General features: G+C 40.3%; 1 protein-coding gene across 16 annotated transcripts in view; it reads right to left on the reverse strand.

Annotated features, from left to right (window-relative positions):
* The window catches only part of PTPRD (protein tyrosine phosphatase receptor type D), a 517,292-nt gene that overhangs the window by 145,209 nt on the left and 348,945 nt on the right, over positions 1–23,138 (reverse strand). For 7 of the 16 annotated variants that reach the window (XM_053924474.2, XM_053924452.2, XM_053924470.2 and 4 more), the window contains 4 exons: positions 18,182–18,769; positions 17,647–17,744; positions 16,557–16,816; positions 4,186–4,276 (listed from right to left, as the gene is read on the reverse strand). In XM_053924474.2, coding sequence (XP_053780449.1) covers positions 4,186–4,276; positions 16,557–16,816; positions 17,647–17,744; positions 18,182–18,769 — 1,037 coding nt within the window. Of the gene's footprint in view, positions 1–4,185; positions 4,277–16,556; positions 16,817–17,646; positions 17,748–18,181; positions 18,770–23,138 lie in introns of all 16 variants that reach the window. The other 9 variants (XM_053924461.2, XM_053924459.2, XM_053924451.2 and 6 more) reach the window with 2 other exon arrangements.

Consider the following 23,138-nt stretch of genomic DNA (forward strand, 5'->3'; position numbering starts at 1 on the left):
TTGTCATTCACTTCACATTTACTAGCTTGACTCGGCTCCTTGATTAAGGTACTTATGAAAACTTTATGGTAAAGTTACTGACTACTCTTGTTTTTTAAAATGGAAATGATAATAGTAAAAACCAAACTAATGGTATCTTCTTAGGAGAACAAGATCCCAGTAAAATCAAGGCCAGGCTCCTTTGACAATAACGGCTGCGGGCTGTACATGTGACAGACACCAAATCTGTATGTGAGGAGCCTGGTGGAAAACTGCACTCTCTTCCACATGGAGAATTGTAAACGTGCGCAGCTGGTTTAAAACTGTAACCTAAGAAATGTGAAAAACGGAGTTGTGGTTATATAATCTGCGCCATGTTGTTTTTGAAAAACTTTTCATTTAATACTTTCTCAAATTTTCTGTAAAATGTGAGTTTATTGATACAATTAGAATTATATGAAATCTAAGCTACTTTATGAGAACCATAGTAGATGGGGTGTAACCCATTCAGCAAATCTGGGCCATCTGATGATACATGCAGGGAAGCTGATCAATTATGCACCATTTGGGTTAAAATAAATCAAGGCCAGAAACTTAGTAGTATCTTTCAATCCTTTTGTCAAATTTAGGTTTACTCATAATAATAATAATGACAATAATAGCTAACATTTATTAAGCATTTACTAGGCACTGTTCTTAGGAGCCCGAACATGCATTAGTTCACTTAATCTGATGATAACCCTATAAAGTAGGTTATTATCCCCATTTTATAAATGAGGTAACTCAGGCATAATAGAAAGTGGCAATATATGACCAGACTCAATTGGTAAAATAAAATTACACGTAAGAGATTTTTAAACCATATTTTTGTTTACTTACTGGCTGCACAACACCAAGGAAATAAATTCAGCCGTTCAGGTAAACTGATAATCTAAAGTGTTTTAAATTCAGTTTATATGTAGACATATATAAATTTGTGCATCTGCTTTCATTAATACGGGTGAGTATGTACTTAGATTTCCTTTTCCTGATTCTTTTTACATGTTATTTTTAAAAACTTCTGAGACCACATATTTAATGCATCACTTGAAAAGTCATTACAAAGGTTATTGTTGATATGCAGCAAATAATGGTCCATTGCTTCAGAAGGACACATGCCCTGCAGATGAGCTGAGCAGCTTTTTGAAGTTGGTTAATCAGGAACATTTACCATCAATTGTTTATGTGACTGTGTCCCCTCTTCTGCTTCACTGATCAAACCCTACACCTTGATTTCATTCATATTTCAGATGTAGGCAACTGTCTCTATTCATCCACATCACTGTCATCCCATGAAGACCTCTGGCGAGGGTCTCTTTAGAAGATTCTTAGAGGAAGTACGTTAGAAAAATATATTTGAGTTTTTGGCGCTCCTTAAATCCAATGTGACCATTCATTAAGGTCAAACCTGAAAAATCAGCTCTGCCCTGTAGGTTGCTCTCATCTCCGCAGGATGCTTCCTGCGTTATTCTTTAAACGAGTCAAGTATGCTCAGATGACACCGAAGCCTGTTGAAGTTACAACCTCAAATGACCACCTTATTTCACAGCAAGCTTTTGAAGTACAACACGATGAAAAGCTTATGATATATTACAAGACTGCCCCGAATTACATATAACTAACATTTCAGGAGTCATTCTGCCCCACATCCATTTTGACTATCAATGTCTGCTCTGCCAGTCTGACCTAGACAACAGCAGCTCCAGTCTATAAATTTATTATGGGGAAGTTATCCCCAGACAAAGGACAAATGAGCTCAAAACACAATATTGAGAGTGACTCTATTTAGAAAGCCTCTTTCCATTTTTTATGGCCTAGATCTGAGGCATACATGTGGAAATCCCCTTAGGCCACCATTCTGCTTGATGATATGGTTTGAACAACTTGAATTATAGACCTTCTAAAAAAAATCACTTGGTGAAATACATTCAAGAGAGGAGCACTGCTTTGTCAAACCTGACAGTACCAAGCTACGGATAAAATTATTACAATGCTTTTACTATTCATGGTATGAACAAAAAAAACCCATGGAAAACTGTCTGCAGGGATCGGACACTGAACGAGTATGCATGAAGTGAGGTCGTAGCCCACTTTCCTTTGTTCCCCTCCACAGTGGTTACAAGATGTATTGGAGGTAATTCCAGATGATATATCAAGGGCTTTGGTTTCTTATCAGAAATAATTTTCATTTTCCAGTCAATGCATATCTTATTTCTTCCACCATTAATTCTACAATGTGGTCTCAACTATATCAGTAAGAAAAGTGGGTAACAACCCATCCTGACCCAAAGATTTTGAATTAATAAAAGTTCTTTATCAAACTATTATACAGATTAATGCACCACATCGTGTGGGATGATTAAAATGACCCTTTGTTATGGGAATCAGCAGCACAGACCCATAGAATTTAATTGCACGAAAGTTCAATGTCATATAGCTCTATACTTTAATTCATTAGCATTGCTGTGCATTCCGGAGGTTAAAACCTGGCTGTGAAAGAGAATCAGCTTCCTATTACTTACCACCCAATGGCTCCACTTATATGGAAATCTTATTATTTAAAAGTATTAGATACCATTGTTGGCCAGGATTTTAATTCCTTAAAAACTTTTTTAAATAGGTAGAAAGATTCATAGATTTTACAAACTGCCTTTTCATTTTAAATCCAAGTCCAACTGAATTTGGTAATTCAACTAAAACTGATTAAAATAATAAAGAATATCTCAGGATTAACTGATTGCAACTAAAAAATACCTTGTGTCGAAATGTTTACAGAAGGATCAGCTGGTCATTTTGCATATTTGGATGAAGAATAACTATTCATCTAACACCACAGAAAAATGATTTTGTTCCTTTATATCAATAGCAAAAATAAAATTTATAACATAAAGTACTTGACAACATTACTCGAAGCGTTTCTCAATCTGTACCTCTCCAAAGCTCGTCGTCTCACTCAACAGTGACACAAAAGCGCAGTCCTGACCCTGAACTCATCTGACTTTCTCAGCTTGGGTTTCACGCAGATGAAGGTGGTGATGAACCACACTTCCAGAGATGGCATATGCCTGCCAGAGGAAGCGACCAGCCCTTATGTGTCAGATCACTGTCTCCTTAGTGCAGACATGTGTGAAATAAACACCCCTTCCCTGTAATGCACTTAGGGACTCTTTGCTTTTCCTTGCTTTGTTGTAGCTAACCGAGGCAGGGAAAATACCTAGAAATAACAGGTTGGGCAATAATATGGGGCCACGGTTGTATTAAAATCTCCCATTTCCCCACTGCACTGATCTGAGCCAGATCACGTTAAAACAGCAAAGTCTCTCCTGCACTTCAAAATCTGAAGCATAGCCATTAACATGCTGTGGCTTTCTGGGCAATCCGGCTTAATACTTCTGATCACAGCTTTCTCATCTAACTAGAGGTAGGCAATAATTAGGTCTTATTCTTCATACTATATATTAACTTTCAAAAACTACAAATATTCTTTCTACAAAATGAGTATAGATTAAAATGTACCTACTGTTGTGGTAAGATTTTGGAAATTAAAATCATACTCACTTAACAGTTGCTCTATTTTCTGTACTGTATCTCTTCCTTAGCTCAAAATGTTGTTTCTTTTGTTTGCCCCTGAAGTTAAATACAATTTTGAGTCTGAAATCCTACCGATTATAGAATAAGGCAACCAAAAGCTAATCAGCACAACTCTGGAAGAACCTGGTCAAGAATGCACAGTGTGTCAAATGTTGAACTCTGCTGCAAAACGCAACTCAACATGTGTAACAGCTGCAGCCACCACTGCATTAATGGAGTGGAGTGTGGGATTCATAACATTGGTGATTATGTCTTTACTAACAATTCACTTCACTCCTCACACCTCTGTGCCATGTTTGACAAAGGGCAAGGGGCAAAATATTAGAGCCAACAAAGATTAGACAGGTTGTGAGTTTTATTGCAGCTTAATGTCTTTTAATTAAAGCAAAAGGCTCTTTGTTGTGATCCCGGGAGGTTAACACACCCAAAGCACTTAACTACCTGAACAGCCAGCTGACCAGCCAGCCATGCAGAAGTCAGCACCTGGATTGGACGCTGAAAGGTCTCTATGAAGAGGAGGAGGATGTTTAAGAAATTAAATAACTAATGAAAGACAGCCAACAAAGACATAGTTACCTCATCTAATTCCATTTCATCTGGACTCTCCCATGGCTTGATAAATTTCCCACGAGATTTCTTCAAAGGCACAATTATTATGTAGTAACCTCTGCACGAGAATGCGTAGACAAAAATAACATTAGTTCAGAGAGAAAAATAAAGGGCTATATCCTTAAATCTTCCACAGGCCAGTGATTGAGACTGAAGGCAAATTATGGAGATGGAGTGACTTGTCCATCAATGACAAATAACCACCTGTTTGTTCAATTTAAAAAACAACATGGGTAGACATTTATGTGTGACTTCAATGAGCTTATATGGTACTATCACCAGGGCTGACTGCTCTTTATTAGGGATCATAAACAGAGTGGGCACAGTTTGTTAGGACCCTGGTGCTGGACACATACAAGGCTGGTATATTGAAATCCACCAACACAAGCTGCTGAACCAAATATTTTCTATGACAGCAATTTACAAGATAATTTTTAAAAAGGGAAATGTAAAATTACTCTTAGCTCATACAATGCCTATGTTATGACAATGATATTTTTACTTATATATCCCTAAGATACCCCTACTTTTATTTGGATAAAAAATTAAGAGCTGAAAAATTACTCATTATCTCATAACAATTTTATAAAGATGCAAAAATGCTCCCCTTTCTTTCTACCCATCAAATTGTAAGCCTTAACATAATTATGACAGAAATTTGCAGACAATCACTACCTAAAGGCCTTCAAAATAGTTCTCAATGTAAAACGTGCATAGGAAGAGATGAAAGTAACTGAGTTCTTCAGCTGAGAATGGTTGACTAAAATTTAATTAATGTATAAAGTAACCTGTCCCCAAGTAGATATGGGTCGTTTGTAAAATTGTTTTGTAACTTCCATATAGTCTATACTCTGCTCTTGCATTCATGGTTATGCTGATACCAACCTTTGCTAGCAATTATACAAGGACTTTGCACATAAGTGTCTAATATTGGCTAACATATTCATCACTTCCTACTTCCCAGGCAGTATACTTAATGCATAATTTTATTTTGCCCCCTCAAAAATCCTATAAGAACAGATAACAAAGAGACAAATCCAGAGAGATTACATTATTGCCTCAGTTAAAACAGATATTAAAGGGATACAAACCTAAGTATATCTTAATCTTAGCAATAGTCTAGCTCTTTATTTTTTGTTCTTTTTTCCCCTTGTATAATCCAATACTTATTAAGGACTCCATAAGTTTTGTGGAGATTTATTTTGAAAATAAACACATACATACACACCCACCCACACTCACAAACTTTCAGAAGGCTGCCACACAGGGGAACGGGATGGCAGGGTGGGCACTAACATTGTATCACAGAGACCAATAGCATGCATAGGAAGGCCTCTTTCTACTCATCTCAAAACAAAACATGTAACGAACTCAGCAAACACTCTATGATAAAGAACTCTGCTTCCATAAGCAGAGTTTGGAGCTGTGATGTCCGGTGTGGGAACCAGTAGCTATGAAGTGCCTGCAATGCGGCTAGTCTGAGCTGGGATGTGCTATCAACATAAAAGACACTGGATTGCAGAGACTTAGTGTGGAAAATAAATGGAAAATACCTCAGCAATAATTTTTAATAGTGATCATATATTAAAATGATAATATTCCGGATATATTGGGTCAAATAAAATGTTATTAAAATTAACTTCTCCTTTCCTTGACTTCTACTGTAGTGGCTAGAAAATTAAAAATTTTGCACCTGGCTCTCATTATATTTGTTGGACAGTAGAACTCTAGAGTGTTCTTGTGAAAATGTGGCATCTGGAGGTATCCCTGGCCCAGAATTCAGGCTCTGCCACTAATGTGCTATGTGGTCTTGGGCTGATCATTTAACATCCCTGAATCTCAGCTGTATATCCTGAAAAATGAGAGTAAAAAATACCAAGCTGCTATCTGGGCAAGATAAGCAACTTCACACACAGCACTTAGCACAGCGTGTGCATATAGCACTAAACTAATGCCACCCAGTACTGAGCACCGAGGTGGGAGAGAGGCCTCTCAACTACCTTATTCAGTAGGCACAGGGAAATTCCCTGCCGTGCAGGGTAAAGAACTTGACAAACTCTTTTCTGCTCCCTAATCAAGAATTCAAGTCAAACCAGACGACCACGCCAGACCCATGGTGCTCTGAGCCACTGCTCACAGACTTACAGGATTGCGTCACCGAGCCATCCCTTTTCTTCCTTGCAAATGATCATGATGATCAAGGCGGATGAGGAGAATAAAGAGTTGGATTGTACGAGAGGCGCTAGTATTTTTTGTTTTGTAATCCAGAGTAAGCTTCCTCCTCTCCCTGTCCTCCCACCACCCGGAGAATTTGCCAAACAAGTCCATCATGTTAAATGAGCATGGAAAAGAATGACAGGAATGCAACTGAGCGTGCAAAAGAACACTGCAGATGTACTTGATAAACACACTTGTCAGGGACCCTCTCGCTTCCCCTACCAGTTGCACAAAGGCAGGGCAGGTTCTCTTCGCCTAAAGTAATGATAATGAACACTGTCACAGAGCTCCTATTGTCCTCATTTAGAATCTGGTAAATCAAGGTTAAGCTGATGAATCTTATTAACTTTTCTTTCTGCTTTTGCACTTGAAGTTGCCATTCTTGTACATGAGAAAAGAATCCGTTCTTTCTTCTGCAGCACTCTCCAACTATCCGTATTACTTGTGGCTGGGAGACACTGAAGAGCCTCCCCCTTGGCAATTAACTGTGTGGCTGGATATTCTCCACTGACATCTAAAGCGTTCATCTAGACTAGTCACTGTGGAGCTTGCTTCAAAGCAGCTCTTGCCCAGTGAAAGAAATTGGGTGCTGGGAGTTTAGAACTCCACGTAATAAAATGTCTTTCCTGAGTCTAAATCCATACATGTCAACGGTGTTCTCTGCAACTATGGCTTTGTAAACGCCCATGTGGTTGCCCCTCCTGAAACCTACTTTTCCCCTGAGGATACTGCTTCCCTTGCAGTCTCACAGGGTGGTGGTTTGTTCCCATGAACCTCAGAGTTAGGGTTTGGGTTTCTTTTCTAGGACTGGCCCGTGAACCGCTAGGGCTCTGAGATCCTTGAAATCTGCCTTCCCAAAGTCAACATCCTCCACTCTACCATAGCTGAAATCTGTCATTGCCTCTCTCTGGGCCCGAAGCCAAGGAGCTGAACACAGGTTGAGAGAAAATACACAGGGCAGGATGATGCCTTAAATTCATGATCGGCAAACTCACATACACTTTCAAAGCTTCCTGCCAATCGACCACAACTTCTTCAGTTACCTAGTCCTTCCATTTGACACATTCATATTTTCAAACTTTCTCCCTTGGCCTCATACCTTGAACCTCCTAACCTCCCCTGCTGCCCCCAGATGATGGCCTTATCACTTATACACTGAGAAAATGAAAACATTCAGACAAGAATTCCCTCATCTCCTATCTACCAACCTATTGGGCTGGCCAAAAAGTCTGTTTAGTTTTTCCCATAAAAGACACATTTTTCATTTTCACCAATAACTTTATTGACTTGGATATTTTGAGTATGTCATCTATTCTCTAATATTGGCTTCTAGTGGGTAGAGGCCAGGGCTGCTGCTAAACATCTCCCAATGCATAGGACAGTCCCACAGCAAAGAAGTATTTGGCCAAAATGTCAACAGTACCAGGGAACTTTGCAAACCACTTTTGACACATTCAATCATTCACAACACGTTCTCCATACACTGTACAAATCTTTTTTTTGCACTTGTTGCATTTCTACCTTTCTTGGATAATAAAGCATAATATGCCAAAAACATAGCATATTTTCTTCCATCTTCAATATTAAAATGGCTGCACAAAACCCACCAATTCTGATGTTTTTAAATGCCCACTGAATGACAGCTGCCACAATACAATCTAGCAACATTGTTTCTAATGAAGTTAAAGACAACGAAGCACTGCTGGAGCCATCCAACAGAAAAAACCAAATGAACTTTTTGGCCAACCCGATACAAGCCTACCTAGGTGCGTACACAACCGTAAGCTTTCCTTCTGAAACAGTAGAAGTACTGGCCCTACCGGTCCCATCTTTCCCTCTTAGGAAGTTCACCATACACCACACCCCTTCTCTCTCATATGTCTCAGCCGCTTCGTCCTCCTTGGATCCTAAACGTTTGCTCTCAACCTTACATAAGTATCTGCCATTTAAAAAAAAAAAAAAAGCAAGCCACATCCCCCTGGAGTCACCATCCCTCTCCGTCCTACCCCTCAGTGCCCCAGTTCTGAGAAGAGCCGCATGCTCTTGCTGTTTCTTCACCTTCCAGTCACGTCTGGCTGACTGTGCTCTGGCTCCTGCCGCATCAGCCCACCTCACTGCCCCGCCAGGGTGCTCAGCCACCTTGGGAATGTTACGCCAAAAGGAGAGTGTTTGACCCTCTTCTTTCTTGAGCTCTTAACAGAATCTGACAAAGTCGGTAAGAACCTCTCAGTCATTTTTCTCTGTATCTAACTCTCCTGGCTTTCTACTCATATTCCTCACCAGGTTAACCTTATTTCCTTAGCAGCATTTATTATCTGCAACCTGGTTATTAAATGACAGAGTTCCTCAAGGCTGTCCAAGAACTTCTATTCACTCTTTTTCTTCCTGGGAGTTCTCATTTCTCCTCGAGCATCAGTTTTTACCGACATGCAAATGATGGACAGATCCGTATCTTCAGCCCAGAATGCTCCTCCGAACTCTACAGGTTTATCCAGTTCTAACTGTATGTCTCCATTTCCATGTCACAAAAGAACCTCAAATTTATTGTGATTAAAGTAAAAAAAAATGCCTCAAAAATAAATCTGCACTTCATCTTTCCCTCTCTCATACCCAACCCACTACCGAGTCCTATTACTTCCAAACCCTGTCTCCAGTGTTCTCATCTCTCCTCATGACATCTGTCACTGCCTCGGTCTCAGTCCACAGTCACGTATCCGGATGGTTTCTGTCTCCCAACTTTCTCTCAATGTTGAGTTTAGACCCCTCCAGTCCAGTCTCCGACCAAACTGTATGATCTAAAAACAACTCGCTTGAAATGAAAGACGTAAAGAAATTGCTTCTGAAACTAGATCAGCTTTATTTATGGGTAACATTAAACTTCACACTGCTTTGCTTGTCTGACTCAAAGGTAGGCTCAAAACACCCTTTTCAACATGGACTTTAACTTTTAAACTAACAAGACAAGTAAATAACTTCAGGAAAAATATATCTAGAAAGCCCTTGACTACTTGTAAAGTAAGCTGTGTTTTCCCAATATATTACATTTAATTAGGTAAGTTAAGTCTGCCCTTCAGAATTTTAATTATATTAAGTAAAGTTTTACTAATTTTATTTAATATGTGGCTACCCAGGGGCCCAGCTCCATGTAATTACACGGGAAGGCGAGCCCTGGCCTCTGCGCAGGCCCACTGCCAATTCAGCCAGGCTCTCTGTGTTAGCAGTACGTATTAACACTCTCAAACTCGTTATTCAACTGGGAGGCCGAAATCCATTTCTGGGTTTAATGAGGAATTTATTCCTTTCATAAGTTTTGATTTTTTTTTTTTTTTTGCTATAGTCATTTGGGTATGTATTGTTTAAATAAAACTAATTTACCAGAGAAAAACCAAAACAAATTGAATGCTCCTTCTGGTTTCTATGTTTAAATTAAGGTTTCTGGGCTTAGCTCTGGGTTGTCAGAGAAGTTAACTGTCTTAAGCCTCCTTTTCCTCATTTGTTTTGTAAAATGCAGGGACAATGCCGACCTGCGGTCAGCTCCTCCCTTCACCTCTTGTCTGAATCCTCCTGGCCAACTGCTGACTCTCCAGGCCTTCCCGTGTTTCCGTGATCTGTGGCCGTGTGGCTCTGCCTGCTTCCTCTTGGTACTAAGGCTTGTCCGGGCCAGTCCTGTCGGTGCCTACTTGTGGAGTTCTTGAGAGTCCAGCAGTTGTCCTAGAAAAAACTGTCCTTGCTTGGCCAGTGAGTTCTACGTCGTGGGTAAACATGCGGGCTCTGGAGCCAGACTGCCCGTGTCCAAATCTTGCCTTTCTGGTTCTGCCACTGCGTTGCCAGAGCCAGTTCGTTCCTCTCCACATTTCCTCAGCTTTGTAATGAAAAGCACCCTTCTCGTGAAGATTACATCAGTTAATGTGTGTGCAATGTCCTTCTGAATGGCACCAAGGAAGCCCTCTGTCACTACTAACGATCATTAGCATCAACTACATGATCTTGGCCAGGCTATTTAGTCTCTGGGCCTCACTTAACTCACCTGTAAACGGGGAGAAGGATGCCAACCACACAGGCTTTTTGTGAGGCTTAAGTAAATTTTCTAGTACCTTCAGTATAGTGTAAAGCACTATACAAATTTAAGGCTTTACCACTTCAATTGACAACTTGTGATGAATGAATCATTTCTCATTAAACTTTCAGTAGACATCACTTTACTGAACTAATAGCAGCCACACACACTTTATAAAGCAGCTTTGTAAGCCATGCTTCCAAGACTGTCTTCTTTTGTAAAAGAAGAAAAAGTAGAGAATCTGAAAGCAAAATTAGTATGACCGAAGAAATTTAATATTTCATAAAATACTCCTCTTCTACTGTTTTCATAAATATAAAATGGTTACTGTGAAATTAATTTATATTGGTGTCTTCTGGCAGTTTTTTCTCTTAGGGTAATCTGTGTGGCACTTTTTTTTTTTTCCTTACCACCCAGAGTAAAATCTGCCTCTATAAAGTCACAGAAGTTCTGTCTGTGACCACAGCTTGCTACTGAGAAACCATGGGTTTGCTACATTTTCTGACCAGCACTCTGCCTCCTAAAAGTATTCAAACACAAGGCTGAACGGCTACAAAATTCCTGGTACCAGAACCTGCTGTTTCATGAGAAATGTAGCCTTTCCCTGAGGGCGCACCTCTGCTTCTCCACACAAAAACCAAGTGGAGGCCTAATGCAGAAGCAAGAAACTATGGCTGCACTGCATTTATGAGAGACAAATTCCTTTTTTAACTGGCGAGGAGTTGGGGGTAGTGATCAGGTCTCCCAAGTACCATGGCTGGAAATGAGAAAAGCATGGTTTCTCTTGATAAACAAAACAACCCTTCAATCACCAAAATTGCATTTTACTAGAAAACAAATTGGAAGCATTTTTCTAGATAGCTTTTACCTAAATAAAAGTTAGCAACGCACACCACAGCTCTGGAATCAATTGTTAGCTCCCCGTATTCCATTCATAAAATACTGAACAAAAAGCTACATTCTTTTACTTCTTTGATTTCTACACTCGCCAGTTACTACAAGTGGCAGGACATGGCACACAGAGCCTTGTAATTTGTGACCATACCACGTGAACCCACCTAGAAGGAAGGATGGGTAACTATGCTATAAAAAGTCACCCCGATGTAAATTATCTAAATTTTGTTGTTGTTGTTTTGCTAAGTGGAGATCTGCTTTTTCATTTCCTATGATTCTGATACTTTTTCCATTCAAGTACTTTTCTTAGTTTTTTGCTCTTTTCTTATTTAATCTTTATTGTATTTTTTGTCCCATTTAGTCCCCTTATTACCTCCTCCCCCTAGCAATCACCACACTGCTGTCCATGTCCATGACTCCATTTTCCTCTCAAGCTCTTCACCCCCAACCATCCTCTTCCACTAGCTGTCATCTGCTCTCCATCTATGAATCTGTCTGTTTTCCTTGTTACTTCAGTTAGTTCGTTAGATTCCACGTATGAGTGAAATCATATGGTATTTGTCTTTCTCTGTCTTATTTCACTCAGCAGAACGTTGTCCAGCTTCATCCATTCTATTGCAAAGGGTAAAATTTTCTTCTTTTTTTAACAGCCAAGTAGTATTCCATTGTATAAATGTCCCATAACTGTTTTATCCACTCATCTACTGATGGACACTGGGCTGCTTCCATACCTTGGTGATTGCAAATAACACTGCAATGAACACAGGGCGCTTCTGTCCTTTCAAATTAGTGTTATGGGTCCCTTCGGATGTGTTCCCAGAAGTGGGATTGTTGGCTCAAAAGGCAGATCCATTTTTAATTTTTTGAGTTATCTCCATATTGCTTTCCACAGTGGCTGCACCAGTCTGCACTCCTGCCAACAGTGCAAAAGGCTTCCCCTTTCTCCACGTCCTCTCCAGCACTTGTTGTTTGTTGATTTACTGATGTAGCCATTCTGACAGGTGTGAGGTGATATCTCCTTGTGGTTTTAATTTGCATCTCTCTGGTGATTAGTGATGTTGATATCTTTTCATATGTCTATGGGCCATTTGTGTGTCCTCTTTAGAGAAGTATGTATTCAGGTCCTTTTGCTCTTTTTTATCCCCACAATGGCTAGCATATACTTTTGAGAATCTTAATTCATTTCGAGAACATTTTTTCATAATTTCTTGCTTTTGTTTTGTTTTGTTTTCTAATGGTCTCTTTTCTTTGTTACCAACTCTTATCCCTTTTCCATGATTCCCACTTGAAATACAAGAGGAGGAAGTACATAAATAAAACAAAGAAAATCTAAACAAGCTAAAGAAAAACACTAAAAGACCAGATTCCCCAATAATTCTCAATTCATTCAGAAGTTGGAAAATGAAACAGTAATGTCTATCAAATACTACCAAGCCAATTTGGTACATATCTACTAAAATATTTGTTCATATAAATCAAATCTTGAAAAGTAATGGTAAATAGTACAGAATACACTATACTCTTCATCTTCCGATTGCTCTTTTGCTAAATAGTGCATGTTTCAAAGGGTTGAATTTAGAGCCCATATCTTTTCCATGTTCTTTCATTGTTTGCAACTATTTTACACTTTCTAAATCTTTTTTATCCTTCAAAACTCAGATGAGATATTAGCTGCTTCTGGATGGATACCTTCCCTGACACCCAAGTCGGGCTAAAACTCTGTATTTATGTGTCCACAGTACCTGGCAGTACTTAACCCATTACATTCACATTATCTACCTTCTGTATCTGTTCTCCCACGGTGACATAGGGCTTCATTATCTCAGTCATCTCTCTATTCCCAGTCCTAGCACTGGAGATACAGTGTGAACAGAATATATGTTTATTGGATGGCAACTAAAAAGTCTTAGTGGATGGTTACGACATGGACAAATAACAAATGCTAGTCTTTATCTTGTTTATGCACTATCCCATATGCTGTCTGTCCTCTTACTATATTTTTATTTGAGACAGACAGACAGAAAGAGAGAGGGAGGAGAGAGAGAGAAACTTCAATTTGTTGTTCCACTTATTTATGCATTCATTGCTTCTTGTATGCGCCCTGACCAGGGATCGCCCACAGCTTGGCGCATAGGGACAATGCTCTGACCAACTGAGCGACCGGGCCAGTGTCCCCGCCCCCACTCCACGAGCCAGGTAACTTCACATCATTCATTAGGCCTCAGCTTAGATGTTGCTCTCTCTAGGACCCCTTCCCTGAATTATTAAAGCAGGATTGGGAGCCCCTCCTGTGGCCTTCCTTATGTATCTAATCTTTGGTACCACAGGACTCCACTTCAACTGATTTCGTACTTGTCCAAACTCCCCAATGAACTGTGCTGTGTAATAGCGATGAAAAAGTCGGTGTTATTGCCCTTACACACTGCATGGCACTATGGTGAGAGATCAAAAACCATCCCCAGAATATTTAGACAATCAACGGATGAATATAACCTCACCTTCATATTAAATTTTGTTGGAATAACAATTGTACAATATTTCATTCTCATTTTCAATTTTATGAATGATAGCCAAAGAAGAGTAAATAGAAATGTAGACCTTGTTTTTCAGTGAATTTATTTTAGTAAGAACCTTTTGGAATTTCCATCATCTGGCTGAAATCCTCCAATTATTTTATCAAGTAAATAATAACAATGCTTTTTCAGGAAAGCTTTTTTTAAAAGATTTTATTTACTTATTTTTGAGAGAGGGGGAGGGAGGGAGTAAGAGAGGGAGAGAAACATCAATGTGTGGTTGCCTCTCACGTGCCCCCCACTGGGGACCAGGCCCGCAACCCAGGCATGTGCCCTGACTGGGAGTTGAATCAGTGACCCTTTGGTTCATAGGCCGGCACTCAATCCACTGAGCCACACCAGCCAGGGCCAGGAAAGACTGTCTTTTGGCTGAGTCTAAAGTGGCCAGATTTATCACACTCTCATAAATTTCACAAATGGCAGTAAATTGAAAACTTATTGTTTATAATTTTACGTTTTCACAGCTGATTTTTTTAGTCACATGCTTCAAAGTTTTCTGGAGCTTTGAAAATTGTCTCACTCTACCCATATTCTTAAAAATTCCTTTGCTATGACCCTGGCTCAATTCCCCTAACGTTCTAACAAGCTCTTCTCCATGGCCTCCCTCCACCTGCTCCCTTATTCCTAACGACTGAGACCTGTACTGTCGGCCTTTGTTTCATACTTTCACTTCACTGTCTCAGTGGTTCTCTCTCTTCAGAAAACCGCTGCTGCTCTGTTAGTGCTTCCCAAATGCCTACCCTAATCCTAGTCATTTCTTTAAGCCCACATCTCTAATTAGATACTTCCCTGATACCTCAATGGAAAATACAGACAAAATGAAACTCATTAATTTCCTCTTGATTGTTCTGTTTTACCCTTTAGGACGAATGGCAGCATCACTCATTTTGACATCCGCACTCTAACCCCAGAGCCATGTATGATGGATTTCTCTGCGCTGATCTCTTCAATGAAGCAACTTCTAATTCCTACCGCACTACTGCTCTGGTTTGCGTCTGCATAGATCCACCATCACCGTCTTCAGAATCTTTTTACTTGCCCAGTGTCTCCTAACTACGGGATGACTTCCCAACAATTCTGTCTATGCTGCTCCAATTCCCACTAACGTATACCTTCAGGTGCCACGTTCCCTAAGAGCTGTCCCAGTGATCTCACTAGCTTGCCACTGAACATATAGGCTCCAGGAGTCTACAGCTCTATAGGGGTGGGAAACAGTAGGGTTACAGTTGTTTATACGGAAAAAGACATGCAGGCTATGATTATTACGATAGCTTTATTAATTCCATGTTTCACATACTCATAACTGCAAACCTCCTTTTGCACACCCCTGTATGTATAAATGCCTCTAGTTGGCCTCCAAATCTTTCATAGCAAGTTTCATCTAAACTTGATTGTGTAAGATAGAAGAAATGAGAAAGGATCTAGTCTTATCCCAAGCAGAGAGCACATACAGTAGGCACTTAATAAAAACTTCCTAAAATGGGAAAAGGAAAACTTGGTTATACAAATAAAAACCTTCAGGGGATTCTCCCTGACTGCAGAACACTGTCCCAGCTCTGAGCACAAGCTGGCTCTCACACACCTCTCTCGCCGCGCTTGAACAAGCACTCCGGGCTCCAGCCTTTCAGAATCACTTGCTTCCTGGACTCATGGGCTTTTGCATATATTCTCTCTCTCTGATTTTATTTATGCCTCTTATTTGCCCTTCAAGATTAAATTCAGAAACTTCTTCAACCCACTTCATTTTGGTTTGGCTGCTCTTAACATAAGCATAACTCTATCATTAATACGTATTACATCCATTTGTCTGTATCCTCCACTCGAAGGCAAGCTCTTTGAGGAGAGGATAATGTCCTTTGTATTCTCCAGGGCCTACCACAGTACTCATAACTTAATATACTTCACTGAAAATACTTTTTTTCTTCTACTGGCTATAACCAATGAGCAATTATACTGGCTATGTCTTCTCTCGGCCGCAAATAACTATATACAACCAACAAACTACTTAACTGACTGGGTTTAATTTTCCACCGCAGGCCCATGATTTCTATACTGTGCTCCATCTAGTCCAGAGAAACCTGAATTTTGAACTTACATGATTTTTTCCAATGTCATTCTGAACTTTAACCTTTGAAATATTTATCTTTGAGCACATATATCAAATTTTAATGTCATACAGTGTTTTTCCTTATCTAATTCATCTCAGTTCTTTTAGGCTTATAGTAATTTGTCAGACTTCCCCACCATATCTTGCCACATATTAGAGTCAGTCAACTATTCATGTTACTCTACCCATGATGACATAAACTCCTTTATACAGGACCACGTTCTGTTTGCCATTCTACATTCCTAAGTAACATTTCTCCTGGAACACAAGAAACATTCAAAGTGAAACTAACGAGAATCTGTAGGACAACGACCACCAGAACACGGTGCGACAGAAAGTGCGTAACAAAACTCCGAGCCTACGCAGAAGGAGCTGCTGCTCTGTGTACAGCAACATACTCTTTTATAACTCTGTAATGCTGAGATTTCACTTTCTTTTCTTTGCCTATGGGCATTTCTACCCCTCAGCGCTAACTCTTCAACCAACTTACTTTATATTCTCGTTTGCAGGGACTGCAGGCAGTTGCACAGTGATCATGCCATCCAAGTTGGTCTTCCCAATGAAGGCAGGCTTGGTGCGTAGTACATCCGGTGCGGTCTTTGCCGTCACCCTGTGCTGCAGCCCCCCAGCACTGTTCCCGCGATTCGTCAGCACGAAAGAGTATGACTTCTCGGGCTTCAGGTTGACAATTAACTTTTGTGTAGCTCGACCATCCACTTCTTCTACCATTTTCCCGTCATCATAGAGAATCTAGGGGGATATAACCAATCACAGAGATTTGGTTATCAGAGAGGCAATGCATATTTTCTAAACTCCTGTGCTTATAGAAAATACCTACCAAGTCAATTCTAATTTGGGGTAATCCCTAAGTCAATAAGTATTCATAAATTCTAGAGATTGCATCAATTCTTCATTTAGTTCTTACTGTGTAATGATACAATGGTTATAACTCTCGCAAAAGTGCACGAAGAAATGCACAGTGACTTTCCAGTATTTGGCTGGTCAGTTGTATGTGCAGGAACGGAATGTGTGTTGAAATGCTTTCGGTTCGCGATGTGTTACACACATCGCTTTTTTCTAAATGTTTCCATTCCCGTTCCTAAATAAAATTTAACTTTCAGGAATGTTCTTCTAGTCTTTATTTCATAGACTTGTACTTCTTGCTAGCATCTCTCAATGGAGTTTAAACTCTCAGCTAGAGTTTAAAATGTGCAAGGCATTCGGGCCAATAAACAATTTTTACAAATCGGTTGCATTATACACAGGTAGAAACCACACAAATTTCATTTTCTGCTGGAAAAACAAAAACACCAGCTTAGATCTTTAAAGTGTAGCTTGGAAATACTAGGTCACCTACAGAGTAATGCCAGCACCGGGCTGGGGCTCCTGCCCCCTCTCTGGAGTGGAAGGGTCACACTGCCGAGGTGCAGGCCCCATCTATGATGTGAAAGCCACAGACGAGCCTAGCAGGTCCATGTGCCAGACTCAGAGCAGTCTGAATGCTTTGTGGGTGACTTACCCAGCTGAGCCGCGCCCTGCACTTTTACCTGTGATTGCTTACACGTCAGAAAACAACTTACTTTGAAAGGCATGGCAGAATTATAATTCTCTGGAATCTCCCAAGACAGTAGCACTGAAGTCTTCATTACAGCTTTGACATGAAAATTTTTTGCAAACACTGCTGGAAAAGGAAAAACAGTGTATTTAAACTACTCCTAAGAGCCGTGACCTGTCCTCTTCCACCACGGGCCACAGAGCTTAAGCTAGATGCTTTCTGCTTTGATCAGAGAGAGAAGTGTGATTTGCCTACCTGTTCAGAGCATTCATTTAAATACCTCATTCTCATCAAGATCTCTCCTTTCTCTCCATTCAGTCAACTAGATGGTATTTTCCTTACCTGAGGACATTGGGGTGCTGTCAGCCAGACTTGCGTGGCATTCTATAACTGAAATCTAGTGCGTCCAAAACATATTAAGTTTCACATACTTTACCTTTTTGCTTTTGCTGAACCTATTAATATGAATGGGTCGATCAGTTATTTATAGCTTCAAAATACTGATTTCCAAAGACTGATATTCCTTTAAAGGAGGAAGGCCATAAGCAGACAAATCCTACCTTGATCCACAGGCAGTGTCCTGAACTGGACACTGGGACTATATGGCCCGGGCCCTTTGCTCGTGTGAGCACGTACTTTTACATCGTATGTGGTATCTGGTTTTAAGCCACTGAGTGTCATAGTGGTGTCAGCTGGAATAATAAGCTGCTCCATTGGAAGAAGAGGGATGTTGATATCCCTATACAGAAGGGTGTACTTGGTGATAATGCCATTTCTCTCTGCCAGGACAGGCGGTTGCCAAGACAACTGGACGGAGGTTGACGTGGTGCCTTCTGAGCGGAGGCTTTGAGGGAATCCAGCTGGGACTTCTTCTGGAACGGAAATCTCCTTCACCATCTCCTCCCCAAAGCCCACTTTGTTTCTGGCTGAGAGCCTGAAGACGTAGGATGCTCCTTTGTGGATGTCTGTAGCCGTGAAGTGATCTTCTTTTTCGGAGAACTCAAGAGTAGTGAGCGGCTCCATATCCTTCCGGCCAAATTTCAGTCGGTAGCCCTGAAGAGGTCCAAATGTGTCCACAGGGGGATGCCACTGAATGAGAGCAGTGTTCATCTGAGTGTGGCTGATCAGAAGCCGGGGCTTCCCTGGAACTGAAGCACACAGGATGCGGTGCTAAGACCGGCTTGCATGGATGCTCATATTTCAATCATTGCTGAGCAGAAATACCAGCCTACAGCCATTCCCATTTCTTTATTAAAAAAATAAATAAAAGGCTAATGCTTGATCTGTGTACCTTTATGGCAATATGCTCCTTCCTCTACTCTGTTCAGGTAGGGTCAACTACTAGAGTTTGATATTGAACACAAAATGGGAATAATTAAAATAATAATTTGAGGGAATATTTTAACATCTTCATACTTCACAGTTTCATACAAAAAGGTTGTGGCATAGAGAAATGGATGAGCAAAAATTAGACAACCCGATACAGCTGATAATAAGTGTAACATGTAATTATTGGTAGCATGCAATGTACCAGGCACTACGCTAAGAGTATTTACATGTAGTATCTCATTTGATTTCCATTCCTTTCTCCTGACTACATGCTCTGATTAGTTATCATCTTTTTCTATAATAGGAAAGGAAAACACAGGGGGCTAGAACCCTGTGCAAGGACAGGTGTGTAATAAGTGAGAAAGGTATAATACAAACCCTGGTGTACCTGGATCCAATTAACTACATTGTTATGTTGCTTGTAAGTTTCCAAAACAGTAGTTCAAAGGAAAATTGCTTTGACTTACTGTGGATTTAATCTGCATTTTTGTCTATACTTTACTATCCACACCAGTCGTCCCCATTGAGTTCTTCATCTTTAAAACAGGAATTATGTTATAACCTATCCCAAAATCTTGTTGTGAATATTAAATGAGAAGAGGCACATGATAGTCTTCACACAAGTTTTATATTTCATTAATATTAATCGTAATTATCAGCAATTAGAGTATTAACCTTTTATAACAAGGGGCTAGTTTCCTGTAAGTACATAATTTATTTCTTTTTAAGTTACATGTTTAGATATGTAAAGAGTTCTAATCTACTCATTCAATAAATTATAACTAATTTTTTAAATTTTTACTTACTGACTTTTTACAGAGAGAGAGAGAGGGAGAGGGAGAAAGGGAGATTGGGGGGAGAAGGAGCGATGGGGGAAGAAGAGAGAGAAACACTGATTTGTTGTTTCACTTATTTATGCATTCATTGGTTGCTTCTCGGACGTGCCCTAACTGGGAACCAAACCCACAACCTTGGTGTATCGGGATGATGCCCTAACCAACTGAGCTACCTGGCCAGGGTCTGTATTTTTTTTGTAAATAGAAAGCAATTATTCCTGAAATCTACAGAGAAGAAGAGTAGTAAACAACACAGAGCCAAAAGCTTCTTTGGGCATACCCCAAATAGGGGAGGAAGAAGAGAATCCGCGGAATTGAAACAAAGCCAACAGAAAGAAGATGCTGGAAAGGCAGGAAAGCTTATACTAATGAGAGACTGGCAGTGAAAAATAGTACTGTGGGGAGGTAGAAAACAATAAAACAAATAAGCAACAACAAAGCTAGAAAGCTGATGAGACAACACATAGAATATTAACCTCCGTAAGGACCTGGCTAACCCGCTCATTCTATACTTTAGAAAGCCGTAACCCCTGTGGCAGCATGCTTTGCCCAAGAACACGTTCACTGAGACCGCTGTATCCCTCACCAATGAAGCAGTGGTTTTGTTTCACACGCTACCGTGGGTTCCCTCAGCTAGCCCACGACGTGTGGGAGAGGAGTTCCTGAAGGTTGTAATGGCCACTATGTACGTGGATGCTGAGGGCCAGCCCAGGGACCAAATCAAACCAAACCAAAAACTGTGTACTCGTTGCTTCTCAGGAAAATACACAACCAGAGATCTTATCAACTAAGAAATTCTCAAACTAGAGCCCAGTCATTAAGTTAGAGTGTGTGAACTATTCCATTTACAGTAGTCCTCCCTTATCCACAGTTCGACTTTCTTCACTTTCAGTTATTCTCGCTCAGCCACAGCCTGAAAACATTATATGAAAAATTCCAGGAATAAATGATTCCTAAGTTTTAAATTCTGAGTGGCCGTGATGAAATCTCACGCTACCCCACTACCTCCATCCTGCCCAGGACTTGACTCGCCCGTGTCTGGTGTCTCCACGCTGTAGGTTAGTCACTTAGTAGCCAAATCCACGATCAGACTGACTGTCACAGCATCGCAGTGCCTGTGTTCAAGCCACCCTTGTTTTACTTAATGCAGCGGCCCCCAAGTGGGAGAGCAGTGATGCTGGCGACCCAGATATGCCGAGACAAGCCCGAAAGTGCCTCCTTCGAGGGAAAAGGTGGGTACGGTGCATACAATAAGATACTGAGAGCGAGCACAGTCATGTAACTTATTTCAGCGTATTGTTAGACTGGTCCTATTTTATTATTAGTTATCGTTAATCTCTCACTGTGCCTAATTTATAAATTGAACTTTACCATAGGTATGTATGTATAGGAAAAAATATAGTATATATAGGATTCAGAGATCTTTTTGGATTCAGGCATCCTTGGGGGTCTTGTAATGTACCCCCTGTACATAAGGAGGTACTACCGCATTTTTATTTTAAATATATTTAAAATTATTTTCCTTTTAAAAATCACTTTAAGTCCTGGCTGGTCTGGCTTGGTGGATTGAGCTCCAGCCAATAAACGGAAAGGTCACTGGTTCGATTCTCAGTCAGGGCACATGCCTGGGCTGTGGACCGGGTCCTTGTTTGGGGGGGCGCATGAGAGAGGAAACACTGCTGACACATTGATGTTTCTCTTCCTCTCATTCCTCCTTCTCCCGGTTCCTAAAAATAAATAAGTCCTTTAAAAAATCACTTTAAGATAGACATTGGGAGGCATCCTTAATTTCCCTTTATGTGTGTGTAACATTTACACAATTTGCCCATCAAAATGTCAGTGATGTCAAGGATTGAACACTTGAGGCTCTGCTGAAAAAATATAGAGCTTTCAGCAGAAGATACATTATTAGGAAACAAAACAGTTGAAACTACTGGGTAGAAACATAAGTATTAAGTCTCAACATTTTATAGATACAATATATGTTATTAAACATATTTATCAAAAACTTTCTAAAATTCTGATTCCAATAACTGTATGTACACTGTTTCTATAAGATGCATGTGAAGCTAGAATAAAGGAAACACTTCTAATATTTTTTGATTGAACCACAAATATAGTTTCATTCTAATAATATTTATCAGCCAAATAGGAATATGTTTTTATCAGCTGGAATTTCACTTCATAATATTGCTGTGGTACAAATTTGGAGACATATAATGGACAGTTAAAATTCCAAAACAAAAACAAACTGGCCTTATAAAAAAGTGCATTATTCTTCTGGGGCAGTCGAAGCTTAGGTTGGCTACTGTCTTTTTTGTTCGTTTGTTTTATTGCTGGCATGCCCTTTCTTTATTTGGGGATATACACGCTGCGGGCTTAGAATCATGGGATCAAGTAATGCTCTGGAAATAAGACTGTCTGTTCTGACCTGCTGATTTCCACCCCTGTGCCAGGAGCATCTCAGTCTGCTCCCCATTCAAGCCCACAAGGGTCATACTCCTGGCAGAAGTTTCACCAAGCCTGAAAACTATTGAGATAACGAGTCTTGAAACACTGAGATACAAGAGGTGCAAATTAAAACCATAATGAGATACCACCTCACACTGGTCAGAATGGCTGTCATAACCAAAGCAACAAACAACAAGTGTTGGAGAGGTTGTGGAGAAAAGGGAACCCTAGCACACTGTTGGTGAGAATGCAGACTGGTGGAAAACAGTAGGGAATTTCCTCAGAAAACTAAAAATGGAACTGCCTTTTGACCCACCAATTCCACTGCTGGGATTATATCCTAAGAACCCTGAAACACCAATCCAAAAGAACCTATGCACCCCAATGTTCATAGCAGCACAACTTACAATAGCCAAGTGCTGGAAGAAACCTAAGTGCCCATCAGCAAATGAGTGGATCAAAAAAAACTATGGTACATTTACACAATGGAATTTTCGCAGCAGAGAGAAAGAAGGAGCTTATACCCTTTGCAACAGCATGGATGGAACTGGAGAGCATTATGCTAAGTGAAATAAGCCAGGCAGTGAGGGACAAATACCATATGATTTCACCTTTAACTGGGAACCTAATCAACAAAATGAACAAGCAAGCAAAATGTAACCAAAGACATTGAAATTGAGAACAGGCTGACAGTGACCATAGGGGAGAGGGGAGGGGATAATGAGGGAAAAGGGTGATAGGTTTGCAGGGACAATTATAAAGGACACATGGACAATAAACAAGGTGGGGTGGAAACAGGGAAAGGAGGTGGGGAGGGCTAGGGTCATGGGGAGGGGTGGGATGAAAAGGCGGAAAACTATACTTGAACAACAATAAAAAAATGTTAAGAAAAAACCCACTG

The sequence above is a fragment of the Desmodus rotundus genome, chromosome 1 (genome assembly GCF_022682495.2).
Source record: "Desmodus rotundus isolate HL8 chromosome 1, HLdesRot8A.1, whole genome shotgun sequence".
Lineage (NCBI taxonomy): Eukaryota > Metazoa > Chordata > Mammalia > Chiroptera > Phyllostomidae > Desmodus > Desmodus rotundus.